A 21,101-nucleotide genomic window follows, 5' to 3' on the forward strand; every position below is an offset into this window, starting at 1 on the left:
GGGAAGGGAGGGAGGGAGGGAGGAAGGAAGGAAGGAAGGAAGGAAGGAAAGTAAAAGAAAGAAAGAAACTATTCTAGATGACTGAGGGAATGTTTGGGCTATCCAGTTGCAATCACAGAGAGAACCACCACATTTTACCCAGAAACCATCCCTCAGTGACGTAGAGATTTTTTTAACAATCACAGGAACAAACCTGTCTAGGCCAGCTGGATCCTGTGCGTAAACCGTGTAGCCTTCTTAGATTCTGGAGTGGGGAAAGAAGGCCAGCGCAGGTTCACGGGGGTGCATGTAGCCAGTGGGATGCACAGACGATCACTGACAGCCACCCTGAGGCCCTGCATCTCCGGATTCTAAGTGTCCACCTAGGATCCGGAATGCTTGCCCACCAGAAACATTTCCATTGGAATGCTATAACTTGTAAAAATTACTTACGTGAAATAGTACCGTTTCATATGTTTTGAGGTTGGAAGGGATAGAGACTCAAGGGTTGTTCAGTGGTGTCAACACCCACCCTGGGCCTTCTGGAATGATTGTGTAGGGTGGACGGGGCAGAGAGGCCCACAGAAGCCTTGGCCCCATGTCAAGCCTCTCTTCCTGCTGTGAAGTTCAGCTCTTCCCCTAGCTGATGTGACACCTTTGCCTATTTATCTGGTTTGTTATCTGTCTCTCCATGACTAGAACTTCTGTTCCTTGAGAGCAAGACATTTAATTCTCTTGTTCACTGCTTTGACCCCATGCTTAGCGAAGTGATTTGTTGCATAAGAGAACAGATGAATGAATGAATGAGTAACTTTTAGGAAATACAGGCTGGGGAGCCAGGTAGGCTAACAAACCGTGACAAGGCTTCTTGTCCTGACACTAGTAGAGGAATATATCGGTTGCCTGGGGACCCATGGGGGCCTGTGAATGGCACAAAACATGACAGGGAGTAGACGGGCTTTGCCCAGCCTTTGAGCTTCTGTCCCGGGCTACACAGCGTGGCCCTAGAGCCCCTGGGTGAGAGGGCTGGCCCTGTGCACCACATGCCTGGGTCCACCCTGCCCAGCCGCTTCCCGCTGTGTGGCTCTGGGCATGCCTCAGGCCCTGCAGCTATAAAATGGGTACAATAATAGTAACACTGACCATGTAGGGTCCTGTGAGGCTGGAGAAACCGCTGGGCATAGTGCCTGGTGCAAGGCTCAGATGCATGCTCAGTTCAGGTCTCTGGCTTTTCCCATGGTGAGATGGAGGGCTGGAGCAGAGGCTCTGGGCCTGCCTGCCCTCCTGTCTGCCTGCACCCCAGAGACTTTTGCCTTCCAGTAGTGAGTGGGCCAGCTCCCAGTTTCTGCTGCACTAAGGTAGCTGGTCGAAACACTCTCGACCAGCAGAGAGGGCCGCGAGAAGAACGGCCTGGACACAGCAACTCCTGCTCAAGTTCCTGGATCACAGGTGGTTTGGGGATCATGGCGCCTTAAAAGGAAATCTGGCCGGGCGCGGTGGCTCAAGCCTGTAATCCCAGCACTTTGGGAGGCCGAGGCGGGTGGATCACGAGGTCAAGAGATCGAGACCATCCTGGTCAACACGGTGAAACCCCGTCTCTACTAAAAATACAAAAAATTAGCTGGGCATGGTAGCGCGTGCCTGTAATCCCAGCTACTCAGGAGGCTGAGACAGGAGAATTGCCTGAACCCAGGAGGCGGAGGTTGCGGTGAGCCGAGATCGCGCCATTGCACTCCAGCCTGGGTAACAAGAGCGAAACTCCGTCCCAAAAAAAAAAAAAAAAAAAGGAAATCTGAAACGGAAAAGGCGGATCTTCCACAACCAGGTGTGGGGAAGTCCTGCCGCCTTTGCTGACTGAGACCGTGTGGAGCCGTCTCCGCTGGGCCTTTTGTTTGGCAGGGGTGGTGACTGTGGCTCATGAGTAGGCCACATTTTTTAGGTGCCTGTTATTCCTGAGGATAGGAACTACACCATTTCTCCTTCCTGTGTGCTTAGAGCAAATGCTCATCACACTGGGGGTCCTGGTTCCAGGAACTCTTGGCGTATTGAATTTGAAACACCACCTCATGGGCAAGACCATATCCAGCTGTGTTTTCACAGGCAGCCCCTACCCCTGCTGAAGGGGTCCAGTCCTGGGCAACTCGGGTACACTTAAGCCAAAGGAGTCCCACCCCTCTACATTTGGCCAAATGTGATGAGTAGCTACCATGACGAAAAAGAGAAAACAGCTCAGCTTTAAAGATCAAAGAGAGCCAGGCACAGTGGCTCATGCCTATAATCCCAGGATTTTCAGAGGCCAAGGCACGTGGATCACTTGAGCCCAGGGGTTTGAGACAAGCCTGGACAACATGGTGAGACCCTGACTCTACAAAAAATACAAAAATTAGCCAGGCATGGGGGTGCACACCTGTGGTCCCAGCTACTCAGGAAGCTGAGGCAGGAGGATCACTTCAGCCCAGTTCAAGATCAGCCTAGGCAACATTGGGAGACCACGTCTCTACAAAAAATAAAAATGAAAAACAGACAGGCATGGTGGTATGTGCCTGTAGTCCCAGCTACTCAGGAGGCTGAGGTGGGAGCATCGCTTGACCCCAGGGGGTTGAGGCTGCAGCGAGCCACGACCATGCCACTGCGCTCCAGCGAGCCACAACTGTGCCACTGCGCTCCAGCGAGCCACGACCATGCCACTGCACTCCAGCGAGCCACGACCATGCCACTGTGCTCCAGCGAGCCACGACCATGCCACTGCACTGCAGCCTGGGCGACAGAGCAACACCCTGTCTCAAAAAAAATAAATAAATAAAAAATTGAAGAAAGGAAGACTCTTTTGAATGCTTCCAGCCTGGTGATCTGCTATGCAAGAGTCTAATCTAACTTGGCAAACGCATAAGAAATTACGGATGAAGGCACACAGCATTTTGTATGGGAGAATGCTGGCCCATTTCCAGTTACTCAGGCCGCCTTTCCCTCCCCTTTAATGCTCTGCCAAAAGATTATTTGGTGCTTCCCAGATAAAGGAGATGGGAAAGCTTTAAAATAGTGACCATCTGATGGGTCAGTTTTAGGAAAAGTTGCAGTGAGGTTGGTCTAACTCTCTGAGTTAAGACTGTGAAGTTGGGGTGAGGGGCTGGGTGTTCCCGTCCCTGCCTCATGCTGGCTGCCATTCGCTCTAGCCTAAGACGGCCCTCCATGGTCCATTCTAGTCCCCTTCACTAGAGGCCTCCATAATAACTTGACTCTTCTGGCCCGGGTTTTTCTTCACACGTTGTGGTCTCCATCACAACACTTCTCACCATCTGCCTTGCCTTGGTCATGTCTGACTCTGCCTCCAACTGCAGATGGTGAGCCCGGGGCAGGCAAGACCATCCTGCTAGAAGCGGGGGGTGCTGAGGAAGAGGGTCTGGGGTATGGGGAAGGGTCCTGGCAGTGAAAACAAGGCAGAGCCTGCAGCGGGCACTCAGCTGGAGAGGCAGAATCAAGTCACGGAGCTTGGAAGTTGGGTAACTGGGAGGGAACTTAGTTAAAATGAAAGTCTATGGTGAAGCTGGCCTTTCTTCTGACACTCCTGGAAGGTGGAAGTTTGCTCTTTATTGAGAGCTCAAGCGAAAGGGAAGAAATGTTTTCATGATCAATGTGAAAATGTTATTTAGAACAGGGGCAAGCTACAGCCCTCTGGGCCAAATCTGGCCTGCTGCCTGGTTCTAAGATAAAAGTCTTACTAGAGCACAGCCATGCCCTTTCGTGTCTGTGTTGCGTCCAGCTGCCTGAGCACTACAACAGAGCTGAGTCGTTGTGATAGAGGCCGTATAGCAGGCAAAGCCTAATGAGTATCTCTGGCCTTTTCAGAAAACATGTCTCCACCCCTGATTTAGAACAGCTCTGGGCTCTGGGTATCTGTCTACATCTGGGCAGAGGACCATCCGCTCACAGTGAACAATTTGAGGTCAGATATAAACACACTGTTCAGAGCCAGTGTTCAGCTCAGCCTGCAGCGTGTTGGGATATAGATCCCACGGCTGAAGGCCACGCAGAACAAGCTCATGGGAACTGCTACTCCCTCGCCAGCGCGCTGGAAAGATTCCTGGGTACTGCTTCAGATTTGGGGCTTCCCACTGCAACCTCCTCCTCCCCGGTTCAAGCAATTATCCTGCCTCAGCCTCCTAAGTAGCTGGGATTACAGGTGCATGTCACCATACCCAGCAAATTCTTTGTATATTTAGTAAAGACAGGGTTTTGCCATGTGGGCCAGGCTGGTCTTGAACTCCTGGGCTTAAGCAATCCTCTTGCCTCAGCCTCCGAAAGTGTTGGGATTACAGGCATGAGTCACTGCATTCAACCCTAATAAATTTTTTTTTGAGACAGTCTCACTCTGTCGCCCAGGCTAGAGTGCAGTGGCGTGATGTCAGCTCACTGCAACCTCCACCTCCTGGGTTCACGCAATTCTCCCACCTCAGCCTCCCAAGTAGATGGGATTACAGGTGCATGCCACCACACCCGGCTAATTTTTTTTTTTTGAGACAGAGTCTTGCTACGTTGCCCAGGCTGGAGTGCAATGGTGCAATCTCGGCTCACTGGAACCTCTGCCTCCCAGGTTCAAGTCATTCTCTCTGCCTCAGCCTCCTGAGTAACTGGGAGTACAGGCACACGCCACCTTGCCCAGCTAATTTTTTTATTTTTAGTAGAGAATGGGTTTCGCCATGTAGGCCAGACTAGTCTCAAACTCCTGACCTCAGGTGATCTGCCCATCTCGGCCTCCCAAAGTGCTGGGATTACAGGTGTGAGCCACCGCACCTGGCCAATTTTTTGTATTTTTAGTAGAGACAGGATTTTGCCTCTCTCTGTCCTCCTACCACTTGACCCTGGTCATGGGTCTAGTCACAGGAAGTGAGTGGCAGAGCAGGATAAATAAAAGACCAAAAAGAGGAGCACCAGGGAACTTGTGGTTACTGGGAGATGCCAGAGAGGGGAATTCAGGGAAGCAAGTAAACACAGGCTTGATGAGATCAAAGCCTCATCCCTGAGCTGCGCACATGTGGGCCTGACCCTAAACAGCATTCCAGAGACACCGAGGCGTGAACTGTGGCCCAGCTCACCGCCAAGTCCCCAGGTGCCCCTGGGTGATGCACACACAGCACAGCGCTGCACGGTCACTGCACGGCGCCGCAGAGGCGCTGAACACAGGACTGACACCAAAACCACACCCTGAGAAGCCTGGTTGAATGTGCAGCCTGAACCCAACTGAATCAATCATCTGCTAAGACAAAAATAATGACATTTACAAGACCCAGAGCCTCATAACAATATTTAAAATGTTCAGGATACAAAATTACTTAGCGCAGGGAGAACCAGGAACCTCTCTACTCACATGAGAGCTGATACAGACGTCACCGCCGCATAACTCAGATGCCGGAATTAGCGGATGAAGACTTGAAAGCGGCTATTACAAGAAAGTTCCAACTGGGAACACATGGAAAGATGAAGTCTCAGCAAAGACACAGAAGATAGAAAGAACCGATGCAATCAAAAACACACAGGACCAGCTCGATAGTGGAATGACAACGCAAGGGAAGATTCAGTCAACCGGAAGATAGTTCAATATAAATTATCACATCTCACTGACAGAGAGAAAAAAAGACAGGGGCTAGCTGTGGTGGCTCATGCCTATAATCCCAGCACTTTGGGACGCCGAGGTGGGCAGATCACTTGAGGTCAGGAATTCCAGACCAGCCTGGCCAATATGGTGAAACCTCATCTCTATTAAGAATATAAAAACTAGCTAGGCATGGTGGATGTATGCCTGTAATGCCAGCTAATGGGGAGGCTGAGGCATGAGAATCTTTTGAACTTGGGAGACAGAGGTTGCAGTGAGTCGAGATCACGCCACTGCACTCCAGCCTGGGTGACAGAGTGAGACTGCATCCCCAAAAAAAGAGGGCCAGGTGCGGTGGCTCATGCCTATAATCCCAGTACTCTGGGAGGCCAAGGAGGGCAGATCACGAAGTCAGGAGTTCAAGGCCAGCCTGGCCAGCATGGTGAAACCTCGTCTCTACTAAAAATACAAAAATTAGTTGGGCATGGTGGCGTGTGCCTGTAGTTCCACCTACCCGAGAGGCAGAGGCAGGAGAGCTGCTTGAACCCAGGAGGAGGAGGTTGCAGTGAGCCGAGATTGCACCACTGTACTCTAGCGTAGTGATAGAGCATGACTCCATCTCAAAAAAAAAAAAAAGGAAAGAAAAAATAATAAGGAAAAAAAAAGATTGGAGCCTCAGGGACCTGTGGGACAACAGCAAAAGGGCTGATGCTTATGTCACTGGAGTTGCAGAAGGAGAGGGGAAGTAATATGATGCAGGAAGTTACGTGAAGAAATAAAGGCTAAAAACTTCGCAAGTCTGGAGGGAAACAGAAACCTATAAATTCAGGAGCTCGACAAACACCAAAAAGAACGAGCCCAAAGAAATCCATGCCAGGCATATCATAATTATACCAGTGAAAACTAAAAACAAAGAAAAAAATCTTGAAAGTAGTCAGAAAAAAAGATGATGCATTATTTAGAAAAGAATTTGAATGACTGTGGATTTTTCATCAGAAACCACAGTGGTCAAAAGTAAGTGGAGGCTGGGTGTGGTGGCTCACGCCTGTGATAGCACACTGGGAGGCCAAGGTGGAAGGACTGCTTGAGATCAGGAGTTGGAGACCAGCCGGTGCAATAGAGGGAAACCCAGTCTCTACAAAAAACTAGCTGGGCGCGGTGGCACATACGTGTGGGTCCAGCTACGGCGGAGGCTGAGGCGAGATGAGCCCTTAAGCCCAGAAGGTCAATATTGCAATGAGTAGTGATCGAATCACTGCACTCCAGCCTGGGCACCAGAGCGAGACTCTGCCTCAAAAAAAAAAAAAAAAAAAAAAAAGGGAGTGGAGTGCTAGATTAGAATGACACAGAGCATATTAGCATGGCCCCTTAAAAATTATAAAAAAAGAAAAAACATTAAGTGACACATTTGTCAAGTGCTCAAAGAAAAAACTGTTAACACAGAACCCTAATTCAGAATAAATATAGTAGCCTAGGAGTTTGATACCAGCCTGGGCAACAGAAACCCTATCTCTACAAAAAGTACAAAAATTAACCGGGTGTGGTGAGGTGTGCCTGTAGTCCCAGTGACTCAGCAGGTTGAGTCAGGAGGATCACTTGAACCTGGGAGGTTGAGGCTACAGTGAGCTATGATCATGCCGCTGCACTCCAACCTGGGTGACAGAGCGAGGCCTGTCTCAAACATACATTCATTCATTCATTCATTCATTCATACATACATACATAAAATAAAATTAAAAAGGAGAGTAATGGCACTACCCAACAGGGCTCCTGTGAGGACACATGAGTCGGTGTGCGGCGCCCATCAGTGCCCAGTAGACGGGTGCTATGCTGCTATCCTCTTGAGCCCTCCCCTGCCCTCTCCACCCTCCTCGTGCCCCAGGAGACTGACCTCAGTGGACTGCTCACCCGGACTCCTGCCATTTGGCTTCCCTGGGTCTGACAGGAGGTCAAAGGATGGGAGGTGAGAGAGTCTGGGGCACCCCTAATTCTGCCTCCTGCCGCTGCCAGTCCCTGGCGCCTCACCATCACTTGTTGGTTGCCTTAACCCTCTCATGCTTCTGCGATGGTCCCGTCATTAAATGCTTTCCTGTGACCCCTCTGGGTGGGCCAGCTCTTTCCTATGGGAACCCTGACCGATACAATGAATTCCACACTGTTCCTTTTCCTTTGACAAAAGGAAAATCTATGTCTGCAGACTGGCCTTCGTGGAGCTCCTGTTTGCTGGCCTTACCTTCTCCTATGCCTCTGGTCATCTCTGGTCTTGGAGATGAACACACGCCCTTCACCCTCCCCTTTATCTTGGCACCAAAAACCCCAGCTCACTGGAGTCTTACCCGCTTGACGCAATCCTCTTTAGCCAAGCGTTCCTGAATCAGTTGGACGAGCAGTGCGCTGGGAACTGTCTGAAGGAAAAAGGACACAGAATGATGCCAGGGCATCCCGCAGCTTAGGACACAGACTGGCACACAACCCTGACCAACACCCTGGCCTCTGCAAAGCCCCGACCACCCTCAGGGCCCGCCCTTCCTCCGCCTGCCGCACTCGCTTCCTTGAACTCTCTTCTCCCCCCAGCATCTTTGAGGGCCTCCCTCACACATGTACTCACCTTATCCTGTGCCCAGGCCCCATCATGCCCTCGCCCACCTCCACCTGAATAACTCCAGGGTTCCCTCACAGCCTCAGCCCCACGTGCCAGCGCACAGGAAGCCCTGCCGGATCCTCCCAGGCCAGGCTGATACTACTTCCCACACTCCAACGTCCTGGATGGAGAACTCTGTCGCTGCACTAACCCCCACACATTCTAACGGCCTGCTCACGTGTCTATGTCCCCAGTAAGTTGTGAAGTTCTTCAAGGAAAGGGGCAGTGTCTTACTGACTTTGGACCCCAGACAGTGGCGGGTGGGAGGGAATTGCCTCCAAGACTCAGCAGAGGTGAGTTTGTCCATCTCTTCCGAAGTACACAGTCAGTGATCTCATGTTGGTAACAAAATTGGCCACGGTAGGAATGTTTACACCACAGAAATGTCAAAGGCTACAAATAAGGCCCCTGCCCCCAACCCAGTGCTGGCTGTTAAATACTGACCAGACCACTGCCCAGCACCAAATGGTGTCAAGGATATAGGAAGCCCTGCTAACTGATGAACTAATGAAACTTCAAACCTCCTTAATTCATTCCAGTCATGATGTTTGTTGAGCACATGCTATGTGCCAGGCACTGGGCCAAGCATTCCATTCTTCACATTTTGTAACAACTCTGTGCCATCTGTGCCACTGTTAGCCCTTTTCATAGAGGAAGAAGATGAGCCTCAGAGAGGTGAAGCTGCTTCCCCAGGGTGCTCCACACACTCCCTTCTCTGCAGAGGACTGGGGAGGGAGCAGCTCTTCTGAGGAGAGTCACTGACGCCTGGCCTGTGCCCTTCCTGATATATAGACCAGCGGCCAAAAATCTCCCCTATGCCCACCCACATCTCTGAAAAAGGACATGGGAAGTAGAAATACATTCCAATCAGGAAGGTTCCTTGCTGGGAGGGGGGCTTTCTGGCACAGCCTTTCTTACGCAGAGCAGACTCAGCCTTGGCAACAGGGCTCACCCCCCACCTCTGCCCAGGGCAGGCTCTCTGCTCCTGGCGGCTGTGATCCAGCCAGCTGAGCAACCCCGGGCAACGCCTTGACCTCCTTAGACCTCACACACTTCACTAGTAAAAATCAGTAATGAGACTGTGGGTGTGGCTTTTAATTTTCCATACATTCCACTCACAGTAACACGGGCTCCCAAAGTTCCTTTGAGGAGTCGCCCTCTTGCCCTTCTGCCTGTATGGTCTGGGTATGTTCAACTCCATCCTCAGATCCACAAGAGGGCCCTGACTCGTCCAAGCCAATTCGCATATCCCACTCCTGGCCACTGTGATTGATTCAGAGGCTACATGGGACCCAGTCCCAGCCAATGAAAGTCAGGCCCAGGATATCAGTGCAGTTATCAGCGGCATGAATCCCTGCTTTCCACCAGATCAGAAGCTAAGAAAATGTAAGACCGGGAGCTGCAGCAGCCACTTCGTGGGCATGAGGGTTGTGTAATGGAATGAAACCAGCACAAAGCGAAAGAAACAAGACTCAGCAGCAGAACGACTTCTCCAGGGATGTGGAATTGGAAGAAAATGAGCAGACTGCAAGAGAATGAGGGAGGGGGCCTCTGCTGGGGAGCTGGATGAATGGGTTTGTTTGAAAGTTATGGGGCCACCATGTTTCTACAAGGTAGACAGCCAAAGTCAAGACTGAAAGCAAGAGGGACAGAGAGAATGAATGAATGAATGAATGGTGCACAGTTCCTCTTTAAAGTGTCCTTTCTTGTTAAAGAATGAATCATAAGTGTGCTAATAAACTCTTTGTGAAGCCCTATCCTCTGTAGCTGTGAGACACGCCGTGCTTACAGGCACATAGCACATTCTATGTCCTTGTGCTTTAACCAAGATATCTGTGCTGGATGTGCTCACAGGCATGTCCCAGCTCTCCACTGCTTTTACCTGTTTAGAAAAGTTTTAAGTTGTTAGCCAATCGGGTTTTAGTTTACATTGTGAGGTCTGGCTCCAGCCAACAGAGATCAGACACAGCAGTAAGGACGACCCCACATGTATAATGGATAAATATGTCTGTTTTCCTTTGTTCATTGTACTCTCGTGACAAGATGGCTAGCAAGGGTACCTTCCTGCAGTCCAGGAAGTAAAAGTTGTGTTGCTGAAAGATCTTTTGTCTCTGTGCTAATTTTTCTTTGTGGCATCAAACATCTGTTTCCAACAACAGAGAAAAAAGAAGACCAGAGGGGCAAGAAGGAGGTGAGCTGGCATCCAGTCCCTGGCTCCAGCACCTGCTGAGATAGCCCTGTGTCTTCACCACATCACTCCCACCCCCTCCTTTCTTCCCTAAGCCAGTGATTCTCAACTTGACTGTGGAACAGAACGCTGGCAGAGCTTCTAAAACACAAATTGCTGGGCCCCACCCCAGGAGCTCTGATTCAGTAGCTCTGGGATAGAGCTGAGAATGTGCATTTCTAGCAAGTTTTCAAGTGATGCAGATGCTGCTGGTCAGGGCATCACACTGGATAACCACTGGCATACACCCACCCACACAGGGCCCCCGAGGTCTGGGGGACGCTGCTAGAGAGCAAGGGTGTCTTTCCGCCAGTGCCCGTTTCCCCCAGGTCTCTAGGGGGGCTTCCCCAGGCTGGTGAGGGAGGGTGTGGGCAGGAAGCAGCCCTGTCCCTCCCCTCTGCATCGCCCCACCATCTCTTCCTCTCCCCTTCCAACCCCTTTCATCCTTTCCCAGCCCCTCAAGTCCTCTCCAGAACCCAGGCACAACCAGTTTCCATCCTAGGGCTGTTTTCCCAAGATTCCTCTGCCCTCTCTGCCAACGCCCATTCAGGAGGCAGTGTTCAAACAGGTACAGGATGCAGAGGAGGATGCCAGCCAGGACGCAGAGGGTGCCAGCCAGTCAAAGAGCACCAGCTGAAAGGCGGCCAGCCCCGGTGGGGCACAGCGCCCCCTGCAACCTGCGCGGCAGGGGACAGGCCGGCAGCTTTGAGCGAAGCTACTCCTGAGCGCCCCCCGCCGCTCCCCGCCACAGTGCTGTCTCCACGCCACAGTGCTGTCTCCACGCCAGCTTTGATGTGTCACGTCAGCAGCAGGGCTTTCGGCGGCCGCTTGTTGAAGCCCTGCCAAACTGTCTTAGCAGGAATCAGCTTCCCTCCTTGCAGAGCACTGTGATGCTCTCCTGCCCCAGCCCCCAAAGCCTGGTGTTTGGGGAGAATTAGGGAGAAGCTGACAGAGTGCAGCTAGGCCGCTCCTGGCCACAGAGAAGGCTCAGCCCTGGCTCAGGCCCCTGGCCCCAGGTCTCCCTGCCCGGTGGCACCACAGCACCCAGCTGCTCCTGTGCTGCTTCCATGCACTTAAGGGCAGGATAGGCTGCGTTTGCTGCAATTTGGATTTTTCTGTCTTCCCCTTCCAGCACGCAGTGCTGGCCTGGGTGCCTTCCCAGGCCTGGGGACAGACTTGCTGGTCCGCTAACCCTGCAAGGTGCTGCCCCTCCCTTGAAGGATACTGTGTTTTGCTGCTCCGAGGCAGCCAAGTGGGCAGGTGCCAACCCTGGCTCTGCCCCTGGGGCATCACTTGACTTCTCCCCAGTGGGCTTCCTCACACTGGGATGACATGAGCCTACCTCTTCCTATCCCATCTTCAGGTCCCACTCTCAGGGACCCTAATGTCCCTGTGTCAACTTAGTGAGAGATGCCTGCTCAGAAGCTGTGGGCGTTTTGAGCTACGGTGTGAACTGGGGAAGTAGAGCAGTGAGTGGAACAGTTGGGATGCCCTGATCTGTCCCCCGGACCTCCCTTCTCCAAAAACGGGCTCCTCCTGGTAGACGAGGAAAACCCAGTAGTTGGCCTTGAGCTCCCTCAGAACTGACGGAGTATCCTTTAGAGAAAACTCCCATTCCAAAGTTACCACTGCTGCTTGGAGCTGACAGAGCAGGTTAGGAGACAGCAGGAACTGCCTCCTGGAGCCTGGGACGGGGAGACAACAGGGCAGGGAGAGGAGATGATGCTTCACAGGAAGACAGCGGACCTCACAGTGTGGCACCAGATAAGCACATGGAAGGAGGTGGCAGCAAGAGAAACCCTGGACTGGACAGAGCTCAGGGAATGTTCAAAGGAGCGACGGTGCCTGGTGCTCAGAGTTCCCGGGCTGCAGTCACCTCTGCTACCCCAAGCCTTCAGAAAAGGCCTGTTCCATGCCACCGCTTGGAGCAGTTAACTCAGGAAAGGGAGGCAGAGACTGAGGGCGTTCCCACTTTGTCTCAGCTCAGCCTCCAGAAATGGGAGCAGCAAGGCCAGCTGGAGATGGAGTGGCCAGAAGTGAGGGAGACAGCCAGCAGGACTCGGAAGCAGCATCTGTGGGCTATTTCCCAGAAATCCTCAGAACCAATTGGAGGGGACTGTGTTTCCTGTGTGCAGACAGAGGTAGATGAGGGCTCAAGTTCTTTTCTTCCTTTGAGACAGGGTCTCACTCTGTCATCCAGGCTGGAGGGCAGTGGCTCCATCACGGCTCACTGCAGCCTCGATCTCCCAGCTCAACGTCCCGGGTAGCTGGGACTACAGGCACCCACCACCATGCCCAGCTAAAAATTTTTTTGCTTTTTTGTAGAGAAAGAGAGAAAAAGAAAGATGGCAATCCTCCCACCTCAGAACTGGGCAGGGGAGCACATTTGGCTTTCTCTGGTTGGTCCTAGGTTGGAAGCAGGGACAAAAACTAGAGACACCGCCAGTTATTAATCAGGCCCTGGCCACTTGGGATAGATCGCTACAGGGGTTACCTAGTTCAGCTTCCTGCACTATTGGAAGAGACAGCAGCCTGACTTCCTACAAGCCTGACACAGTAGGTGGCTTCCCGGGCTGCCTCTCGTAGGTGACAGGCTGGACTCCTGGGCGGGCTGCTGCAGACTATGGGCGAAGTCCTAAGTTTATACGAGGTCTGGCCATTGTCCACACTGAATATTCAGTCTCAGTAGATATGAGACTGAATAAAACATCTCTGGGGAAGGTCAAATGCTGTCTGGATTTGCTTTCAAATAACCCAGGGACGGGGAAATGGGTGAGGGAGCAACACAAGCCTAGACCGCCATGCGCTGACGTCCGTCGAAGCAGGGGTGGATCCACGGGGGTTCTCAGAGTATCCTCACAGCTTCTGGATATTTTTATGAGATTTCATAACAAACAGTTACAAACAAACAAAACTCCCTGGCCACTGTGTCCCCATGGACTTTATGATACTGCCCAATTCCAGGCCCTTCCATGCCTTGGAACGTCACAATGTGCCCTTTGGGAAGCCTCTGCTTAATGTAATTGTGGGTTATGTGGGCCTCCAGGGGGCCCCTAAATCTTGCAGCCTGTACCCTCTTCCCAACCCAGAGCCAGTGCCTAGAACTTAGTAGGTGCTCAGGACTAACGTAAATAAATGAGGAAATGAATTGAGTCAAACAAGCCACTGATCACTTGCTTTAACGAAGGTTTCCTGGCTCCCACACCTGGGCTTGTGCTGAGTTTTATGGGACCATCAGTCTCCTCCCTGGCTGGAAGCTTCTGGGGTAAGGAGAAGAAACTCATCTTCCACTCTCCCATAGCATTGCAGAAAAGTGCATGGCAAAAAGGCAGTTAGGAAGGATTTTGGAAACCATTTGGAAATGGCTAAGATGGAGATGTCTTGGTTAACAGTGGCAACGTAAGAGAATTCTGCTTAGGAGGGCAAAAAGCCAAGACTCGCCAGAGAAAAGTATTTGAAGGTATCATGACTGCTTACAAAAAGAGCCGTAAGGACTCCAAATCAGCAGACAATTTAAACAGGACATTTAATGAGAGGCGCTGCCTGGCAGGCACCGTCTGCAGACGAGGCCACGCACGGCCGAGCCTGCCATGCACCCACTCGCTCTTCACAACATTTTATTCCTTGACGAGGCCTGACATCCAGGCCTTTCATCTTCCCTCCACCAGAGTTTCTGAGCCAAGGACCCCAACAAGACACCCTTGAAAGCACTTCAATGTGCTCTGAAATACGTGGATAATTAGCAAAATGAAACCCAGGAAGAATTTCCTTAAACTCCTTCCTCTCTGTTGATTTTTATAAATCTAATACAAACATTTTTGTCCTAGAAATAAGCCTTCCCCCAAAAAGCGTATCTTCTTTAGAAAATGAGATAACCACTTTCTTTCTAAAACTATATTCCCAGCCCAAAAGGCTGGTGTCCCTGCAGGCTGAAGCCACATACTCCAACTCCTGTAAGACACAGGGCAGTTGGGGACTGACTTGCCCTGGGGGAAGCCACCTTGCTGAGCCAGGCTTTCCTTCTCTAATGAGCTGTTGTCACAGGCAGACTTGGGGCTGGGGGTCTGTCAAAGTCATACCCCTCTCTCTCTCTTTTTTTTTTTGTTAAGACAGTCGTGTTCTGTCACCCAAGCTGGAGTACAGAGGCCTGATCTTGGCTCACCACAACCTCAGCCTCCCGGGTTTGAGCAATTCTCCTGCCTCAGCCTCCTAGGTAGCTGGGAATATAGGCACCTGCCACCATGCCCAGCTACTTTTTTTGTATTTTTGTAGAGATGGGGTTTCACCATGTTGGCTAGGCTGGTCCTGAACTCCTGACCTCAAGTGACCTGTCTGCCTCGGCCTCCCAAAGTGCAGGGATCATAGGTGTGAACCTCCACGCCCGGCCCATAAGTCCCATCTCGGAAAACTGCCATCCCCTGCAAGCAGGAGTCTTCATGGCCTCGTCTGAGCTCTGTGGCCTCACTGAGTCCTCCCTTCAACAGAGCTGACTGTGCCTGGAACACCCGACCAGCTAGCCTGGGCCGATCCCCTTCCTGAGGATTTGGCTTTGAAGCTGCCTTTGTGGGTGGTCTCAACTGAGGACACAGGAGACAGAAATGGAGTGGTGTTCCCGAGTGGCTGCAGTATAAGAGAGACGGAGAGAGGAGGAACAGGAAACCACAGAGGATGCAGGTAAGAGACGAAGTGCCCCGGGGAGGTGGAGAGGCCGAGGCCCTGGATTCCTGACTGCAAGAGCCACAGAGCTGGCCCTGGCTTCCTCCATCCAGGTCACAGGAGTCCCGTGGCCCCCTCCCAATCCTCTTTCTGCCCCAGGCAGCCCGGGTGGATTCCTGCTACCTCAAGCCAAGGACTGGCTATGAGAACTGCCCTGCCAGCTGCCATTCCCTGGTGGTCAATGGGACCTGGAGACTCACCTCCAAGTTCTTGGAGAACAGTGGCCACATGACTATATGGTGAAGACCTTGTCCAGAAGCCAGATGTGGTGGCTCACACCTATAATTCCAGCATTTTGGGAGACCTAGGTGGGAGGATCCCTTGAGCCCAGGAGTCGAGGCTAGCCTGGGCAACTTGCCTCCACTCGTTTGCCCCATATCTACAAAATAATCAAAAAATTAGCCAGGCATAGTGGTGTGCACCTGTAATCCCAGCTACTTGAGGATGCTGAGGTGGGAGGAGCAACTGAACCGAGGACGAGACTGCAGTAAGCTGTGAATGCACCACTGTACTCCAGCCTGGGCGACACAGTAAGACCTTGTCTCAAAAAAAAGAGAGAGAGAAAGAAAAAGAAAGAAAGGAAAGAAAGAAAGAAAAAGAAGAAGGAAGGAAGGAAGGAAGGAGAGAAAGAGAGAGAGAGAAAGAAAAATAAATAAAAAGAAAGAAAGATAGAGAGGAAGGAAGGAAAGAAAGAAAAAACGCCTTGCCCATTGAATGAGGTTGAAGACAGGATCCAATCATTTCTCAGCTATAGCCCCCCCTGCAGAGACCAGTGGGAGACCCCAAGTTCTCACCCAACTAGTGGTCAGGCACAGGGCAGACCTGAATTAAACATTATACAAAAGAAGTGCCTGCTTAGGGCACAGGGAAGGGGAACCCAAGTTCCACCTCCACTCCCATGGACCCTGCCCTACTCCTTCGCTGCCACACTCCACTTCTGGCCATTTTTTGGTCATTGTCTTTAACTGCCATGCTCAAGTTTAATCTGCAAGGTTGGCAAAAAGTTTTCTTTGGCATGGTGACGGACTGAAGTTTAAAGGTTTGGCTTGAAGGTGCCATCACCTGCGTTTCTGTCTCACAGGGTCAAAGGAGGCCTGATGGTGGCCTTGCTTAGTGCATTTGTAGGCCTGAATCAACAGGCCTTGGGATCACAAGGCCAGCAGGGAGGCCTGGAACGCCTACAGCATGCACTGAATGCTCAAGACAGAAGCGTTGGCCTCACTGTTCAGTCGTCCTGGCTCACAAACGAGAGAGAGCCCAGGTTCCAGGGAAGGAAGCCCCAAAGGGCAGATCCAAGCATCTGCTCCAAAGGAAACTATTCTTTTAATTTTTAATTTATTTAGAGACAGGGTCTCACTATGTTGCCCAGGCTGGCCTCAAACTCCTGGGCTCGAGCCATCCTCCCGCCTCCATCTCCCAAGTAGTGGAGACTACAGGCATGCGCCACCATGCCCAGCCAGAGGGAATTTTGAAGAAATATTGTGAGTTTCTATTTGAGAAGATGATTTTCAAATGTAGAGCTGGTGGTCTTTTAGAAACGGAACACCCACACCTCCTGCGATGCTCCCCCAAATGCATGAGAGGGACAGAGTGAATGGGCACTGCCCAGACCAGAGGGTGGGCCCTGTGCAGTAGGGTGCCCAGGGCGACAGGAGGGAAACGCCTCTAATGTACAGAACATGGGGCTTTCCACTCTGGGAACAGCTGGACAGCTGCCCTTTCACCTGCTGGTGCAGCCCAGCCGGGCATCTCCTGGCATGGGCCACCAGGCTCAGCACTTGCCTCCACCCCTTTACTAAGCTGACCCTAAGAAGAAAAAGAGCAAGCCTACCCTTCCACCAGAGGCTTGGACAACACTGCCTCCTTCACTCGACTTGTGATCCTTTCCCACCACAAAAGCTCACCTCAGTACCCAACAGGACGTGGGCCCAGTAAAGAATACCTTCCTCCTTCCTTCACATCCTGCCTGTATCTCATTTTACCCCAACATTTTCTTTTACTTAATCAAAAATGAAATGGGAACAAGGCAAGCAATGGCCGTGTGGCAGTGGGGGTGATGGCGGGCACTGCCGCTGTGTGCCTACCCGTCCCAAGGCCAGTCCTACCTTCCTTTGCAGATAAAGCCTCCTGGCGTCGGCGGCTGTATATGAAAACTCATTTAAGACCAGGCTCTCCAGAGTGAGGAGATTGCTGTTCAGATGTTTGCAGAGCCACATTGCCTGAGGAAAGGAAAGAAGAAAAGAGCATTTTAGTAAAAACAATAAATACACAAATGACTCCATTAAAATGCCAGCCAGGTCCTTCCCTCTTGTGCGGGGAAAAGGCTGGCCATGGAGAAGCATAATTATTTCCAGCTGGAGGAAGGTCACCAAGGAAGGCCTAAGAGCCCTGCTATAGCATCTCTTCTTCTCCCAGCACGGACCTAAATGAAGTGGGAAGACCTACAAGTGGGCTACATTTTCGCTGCCCTTGGCATGCTTTCCAAGCTCTGTGGACCATGAGTTTCATCTCAAGGAAGATTTAGAACAGGAACTTTGAGGACAGAACCTAAGGATGGGTAACAACCCACACTCAGTGTTCTTTTTTTTTTTCCTTAAAGATTGGGAGATGGCATGTGCTATCAATGGGATGTTTAGTTCATTGATAATTAACTCTATAGTCTATAAGGAAAGAGTAAATTTTTTTTTTTTTTTTTTTTTGAGCCAGGGTTTCCCTCTTGTTGCCCAGGCTGGAGTGCAGTGGTGCTATCTCTGCTCACTACAACCTGCACCTCCCGGGTTGAAGCGATTCTCTTGCCTCAGCCTCCCAAGTAGCTGGGACAGGCACACGCCACCATGCCCAGCTAATTTTTTGTATTTTTAGTACACACAGGGTTTCACTGTGTTAGCCGGGATGATCTCAATTTCCTGATCTGGTGATCTGCCTGCCTTGGCCTCCCAAAGTGCTGGGATTACAGGCGTGAGCCACTGCGCCTGGCCTGGGAAGAATAAATTTTAAGGAAGAATAATGCATTGAAACATTCTTGACACCAAAATTGTGCTGATGACCATTTCATCACTGAGATGGTTCTGAAGGACCTTCCAGGGCCTGGGGCTGTGGTGAACCTTCATTCTTCCTGTTCCTGCTGCTGGGAAGCCTCAATGACAGCATTGGGAGAGAGGGCTCCTTTTTGACTGTACATCATCTTATCAGATCTGTGTGTCTCCGAAGGCACTCAGGAGTGGCGATAGCAATTCACCAAAAGGTTTGTTGCTGAAACACCAGCTGCCAGGGCCTGACCTCGACAGGGAGGACAAACTCGATCGCTTCAGCCATGCTGGGACTTGCTGAAAGCAGGTCTCTGTGCTCTGAATCTGCTCGGCCCAGCAGATTCCTACCAGTGACCAGAGAAGAGCTAGGACAGGGAACGAAGCACAGATGGCCCCAGAATTCAAATGTCAAAGACAAAACAAGAGCCTTCACTGAGCAACCAGACTCTTCCAGAAAAGCGAGTTCAACAAGCTTCTCTGTCTAAATGCAGAATCTGTCATCCTCACTCCCACTGTCAGAATTACCTGGGGAGTGTGTTCTAACTACTAGTTTTTATGGGCTTTGCTCCAGGAGATTCTGATGATGTGGTCTGTAGGGCACTCCAGAAACCTGCATTTTTCATAGCGCCCTGGAAATGCTAATGATCAGCAGGTCTGGGAGCCCCTGGCTTCAAATTGTGAAGCAGCAAAATAGCTGGACGCAGGTGGGTTGACTGCAGAAAGGCATGGAACCCTAAAGCCTGATATTGAGAAATCAAATAGAAAAACTGTAGCACAACAGAAGGATGAGCAATGGACAGACGGACAGGTGAGTAGAACACCTATACTAACTCCAGAAGCATAGCAGATGCAGGTTAATTTGTACAAGGATCGGCCATTTTAATTCCTTTTCAGAAGAAGGCAAGGTGTCAGTTAAGCGGGGGAACAGCCGGCCCCATCCCATCCATGACACATGCTTACAGCAACGACCCAGTCACGGAGGAAGGGTTCACTGATATTTACCAACCAGGCTTTTAAAAGGGAAAAGGGGACTGGAGGTGGTGCCTCACACCTGTCACCCCAGAAATTTGGGAGGCCAGCACAGGATCATGAGGTCAAGAGATCAAGACCACCCCAGCCAAGGTGGTGAAACCGTCTCTACTAAAAATACAAAAATTAGTTGGACATGGTGGTGTGTGCCTGCAGTCCCAGCTATTCGAGAGGCTAAGGCAGGAGAATCGCTTGAACCTGGGAGGCGGAGGTTGCGGTGCGCAGAGATCGCGCCACTGCACTCCAGCCTGGTGACAGAGTAAGACTCCATCTCAAACAAAAATAAATATAAAAAATAAAAGGTAAAAAGGGTCCCATCTCAGACAAATAAAATGTTTACACGTTTCTGGCACTTTAAAATGGACCTTAGGCCAGGTGTGATTCCTCACACCTGTAATCCTAGCTCTTGGGGAGGCTGAGGTGGGCGAATCACCTGAGGTCGGGAGTTCAAGACCATCCTGGACAACATGGTGAAACCCCATGTCTACTGAAAATGCAAAAATTAGCTGGGTGTGGTGGTACATGCCTGTAGTCCCATCTACTTGGGAGGCTGAAGCACAAGAATTGCCTGAACCCCGGAGGCGGAGGTTGCAGTGAGCCCAGACTGCACCAATGCACTCCAGCCTGGGCAACAGAGTGAAACTCTGAAAAATAAAAAAAAAAGGACCTTAAAGATCGAAGCCACAGATGAATGAAGCACACACCACCAGTTTCTGGACAGTGAATGCCTCTAGGGAGGGAGCGATGAAAGAGGGTGGGAGAGGTGGGCCCAAGCATTTGCTGTATCTTCAAAGATATGTTTTCTTCAACATGGGGAGAGAATAAACAAAGCAAATATGATGACATGTTAAATTTGCATGAAATCTGGAGTTGGGCACACGAATATCCATGATATTGTTTGCTGTGCTTTTCTGATTCTTTTAAATATTTCACAATTAAAATGTTCAGAGTGAATTGTAGGATTCCAAGTCAGTCTGTGAAATGTGTATACTGTTGGACCCAGCACTTCTGCTTCTGGAAATGTACCCTAAGGATATCACAAAGGGTGTGCAAGGATAGTGTATATGCAGGCAAGAAAAAGCTCTGGGAAGTATACCCAAGCGTGTTAAGGGGATGCGTATCTCTGGATGGTCGGGGAATTATATTTTTGGTCTTTCGCAGTTTCTAGGTTTTCTGCTATGAATACACACTACCTTTTGTAATAAGAAGAAAGTAAGAAGGAGGAAAAGGAGAAGAAGAAAAGCTCAGTTACACTGCAAATTCACGGAGGTGCAGTCTCATTCCAGCTCTGGGGGATAAATGAGATACTCCAGTATTACAACACTTAATAGGATACACTTACTATGGTTGTTTTCCCCGAGGCGGGTGGACCTAGTATTACAATCCTCGGCACTGTGGAATAAAAAGATTTGAATGTCACCACTCAGCATGACAAGCAGCCTTCCACGTCTGCAGTACTCGGAGTGTACTTACTTCTTCCCTCCCCAGATTTCATTTTCTGCCAGTGACATGGCCATCTGTAACCCAGCGGCTCAGAGGCACTCTTGCCACGGAACATATTCTCTGTGTTTAGAGAGCTTAGTGATCACCAAGATGGTTTATTCTTCTACCTCCAAGGGGACATGGACACGGTAACTTGTTTACCAAACCCATAAATATCAAGAGCAATTGGGATTTCAAACACCATAAAGCATTTTAAACAAGGACTTTGTCTCAGGGAGGCTCTCTCCAATAAAGCTATAATTTATATAAATCGACCTTAGAAGCTTTCTTTTTTTTTATGTTTATGCCTTTTTATTTAGCAAATTGTATTCCCCATGATTTTACAGAGGGAAGTAATGGGAAAAGCCTGGAGTATATGAGCCAGATTTATAAAACCTGAGAAAGGAA

The 21,101-nt window shown here is 50.6% G+C and overlaps 1 protein-coding gene across 7 annotated transcripts in view; it reads right to left on the bottom strand.

The window, feature by feature from the left end:
* AK8 (adenylate kinase 8) overlaps positions 1 to 21,101 on the bottom strand; it is a 157,238-nt gene that overhangs the window by 125,459 nt on the left and 10,678 nt on the right. For 5 of the 7 annotated variants that reach the window (XM_032257696.1, XM_032257691.1, XM_032257694.1 and 2 more), the window contains 3 exons: positions 20,554 to 20,603; positions 17,255 to 17,372; positions 7,906 to 7,970 (listed from right to left, as the gene is read on the bottom strand). In XM_032257696.1, the coding sequence (XP_032113587.1) occupies positions 7,906 to 7,970; positions 17,255 to 17,372; positions 20,554 to 20,603 (233 nt within the window). Of the gene's footprint in view, positions 1 to 7,905; positions 7,975 to 17,254; positions 17,373 to 20,553; positions 20,604 to 21,101 lie in introns of all 7 variants that reach the window. The other 2 variants (XM_032257692.1, XM_032257697.1) reach the window with 2 other exon arrangements.

This window comes from Sapajus apella, unplaced genomic scaffold (assembly GCF_009761245.1).
Source record: "Sapajus apella isolate SASKATOON/1434 unplaced genomic scaffold, GSC_monkey_1.0 scaffold97, whole genome shotgun sequence".
In the NCBI taxonomy this organism is placed as follows: domain Eukaryota; kingdom Metazoa; phylum Chordata; class Mammalia; order Primates; family Cebidae; genus Sapajus; species Sapajus apella.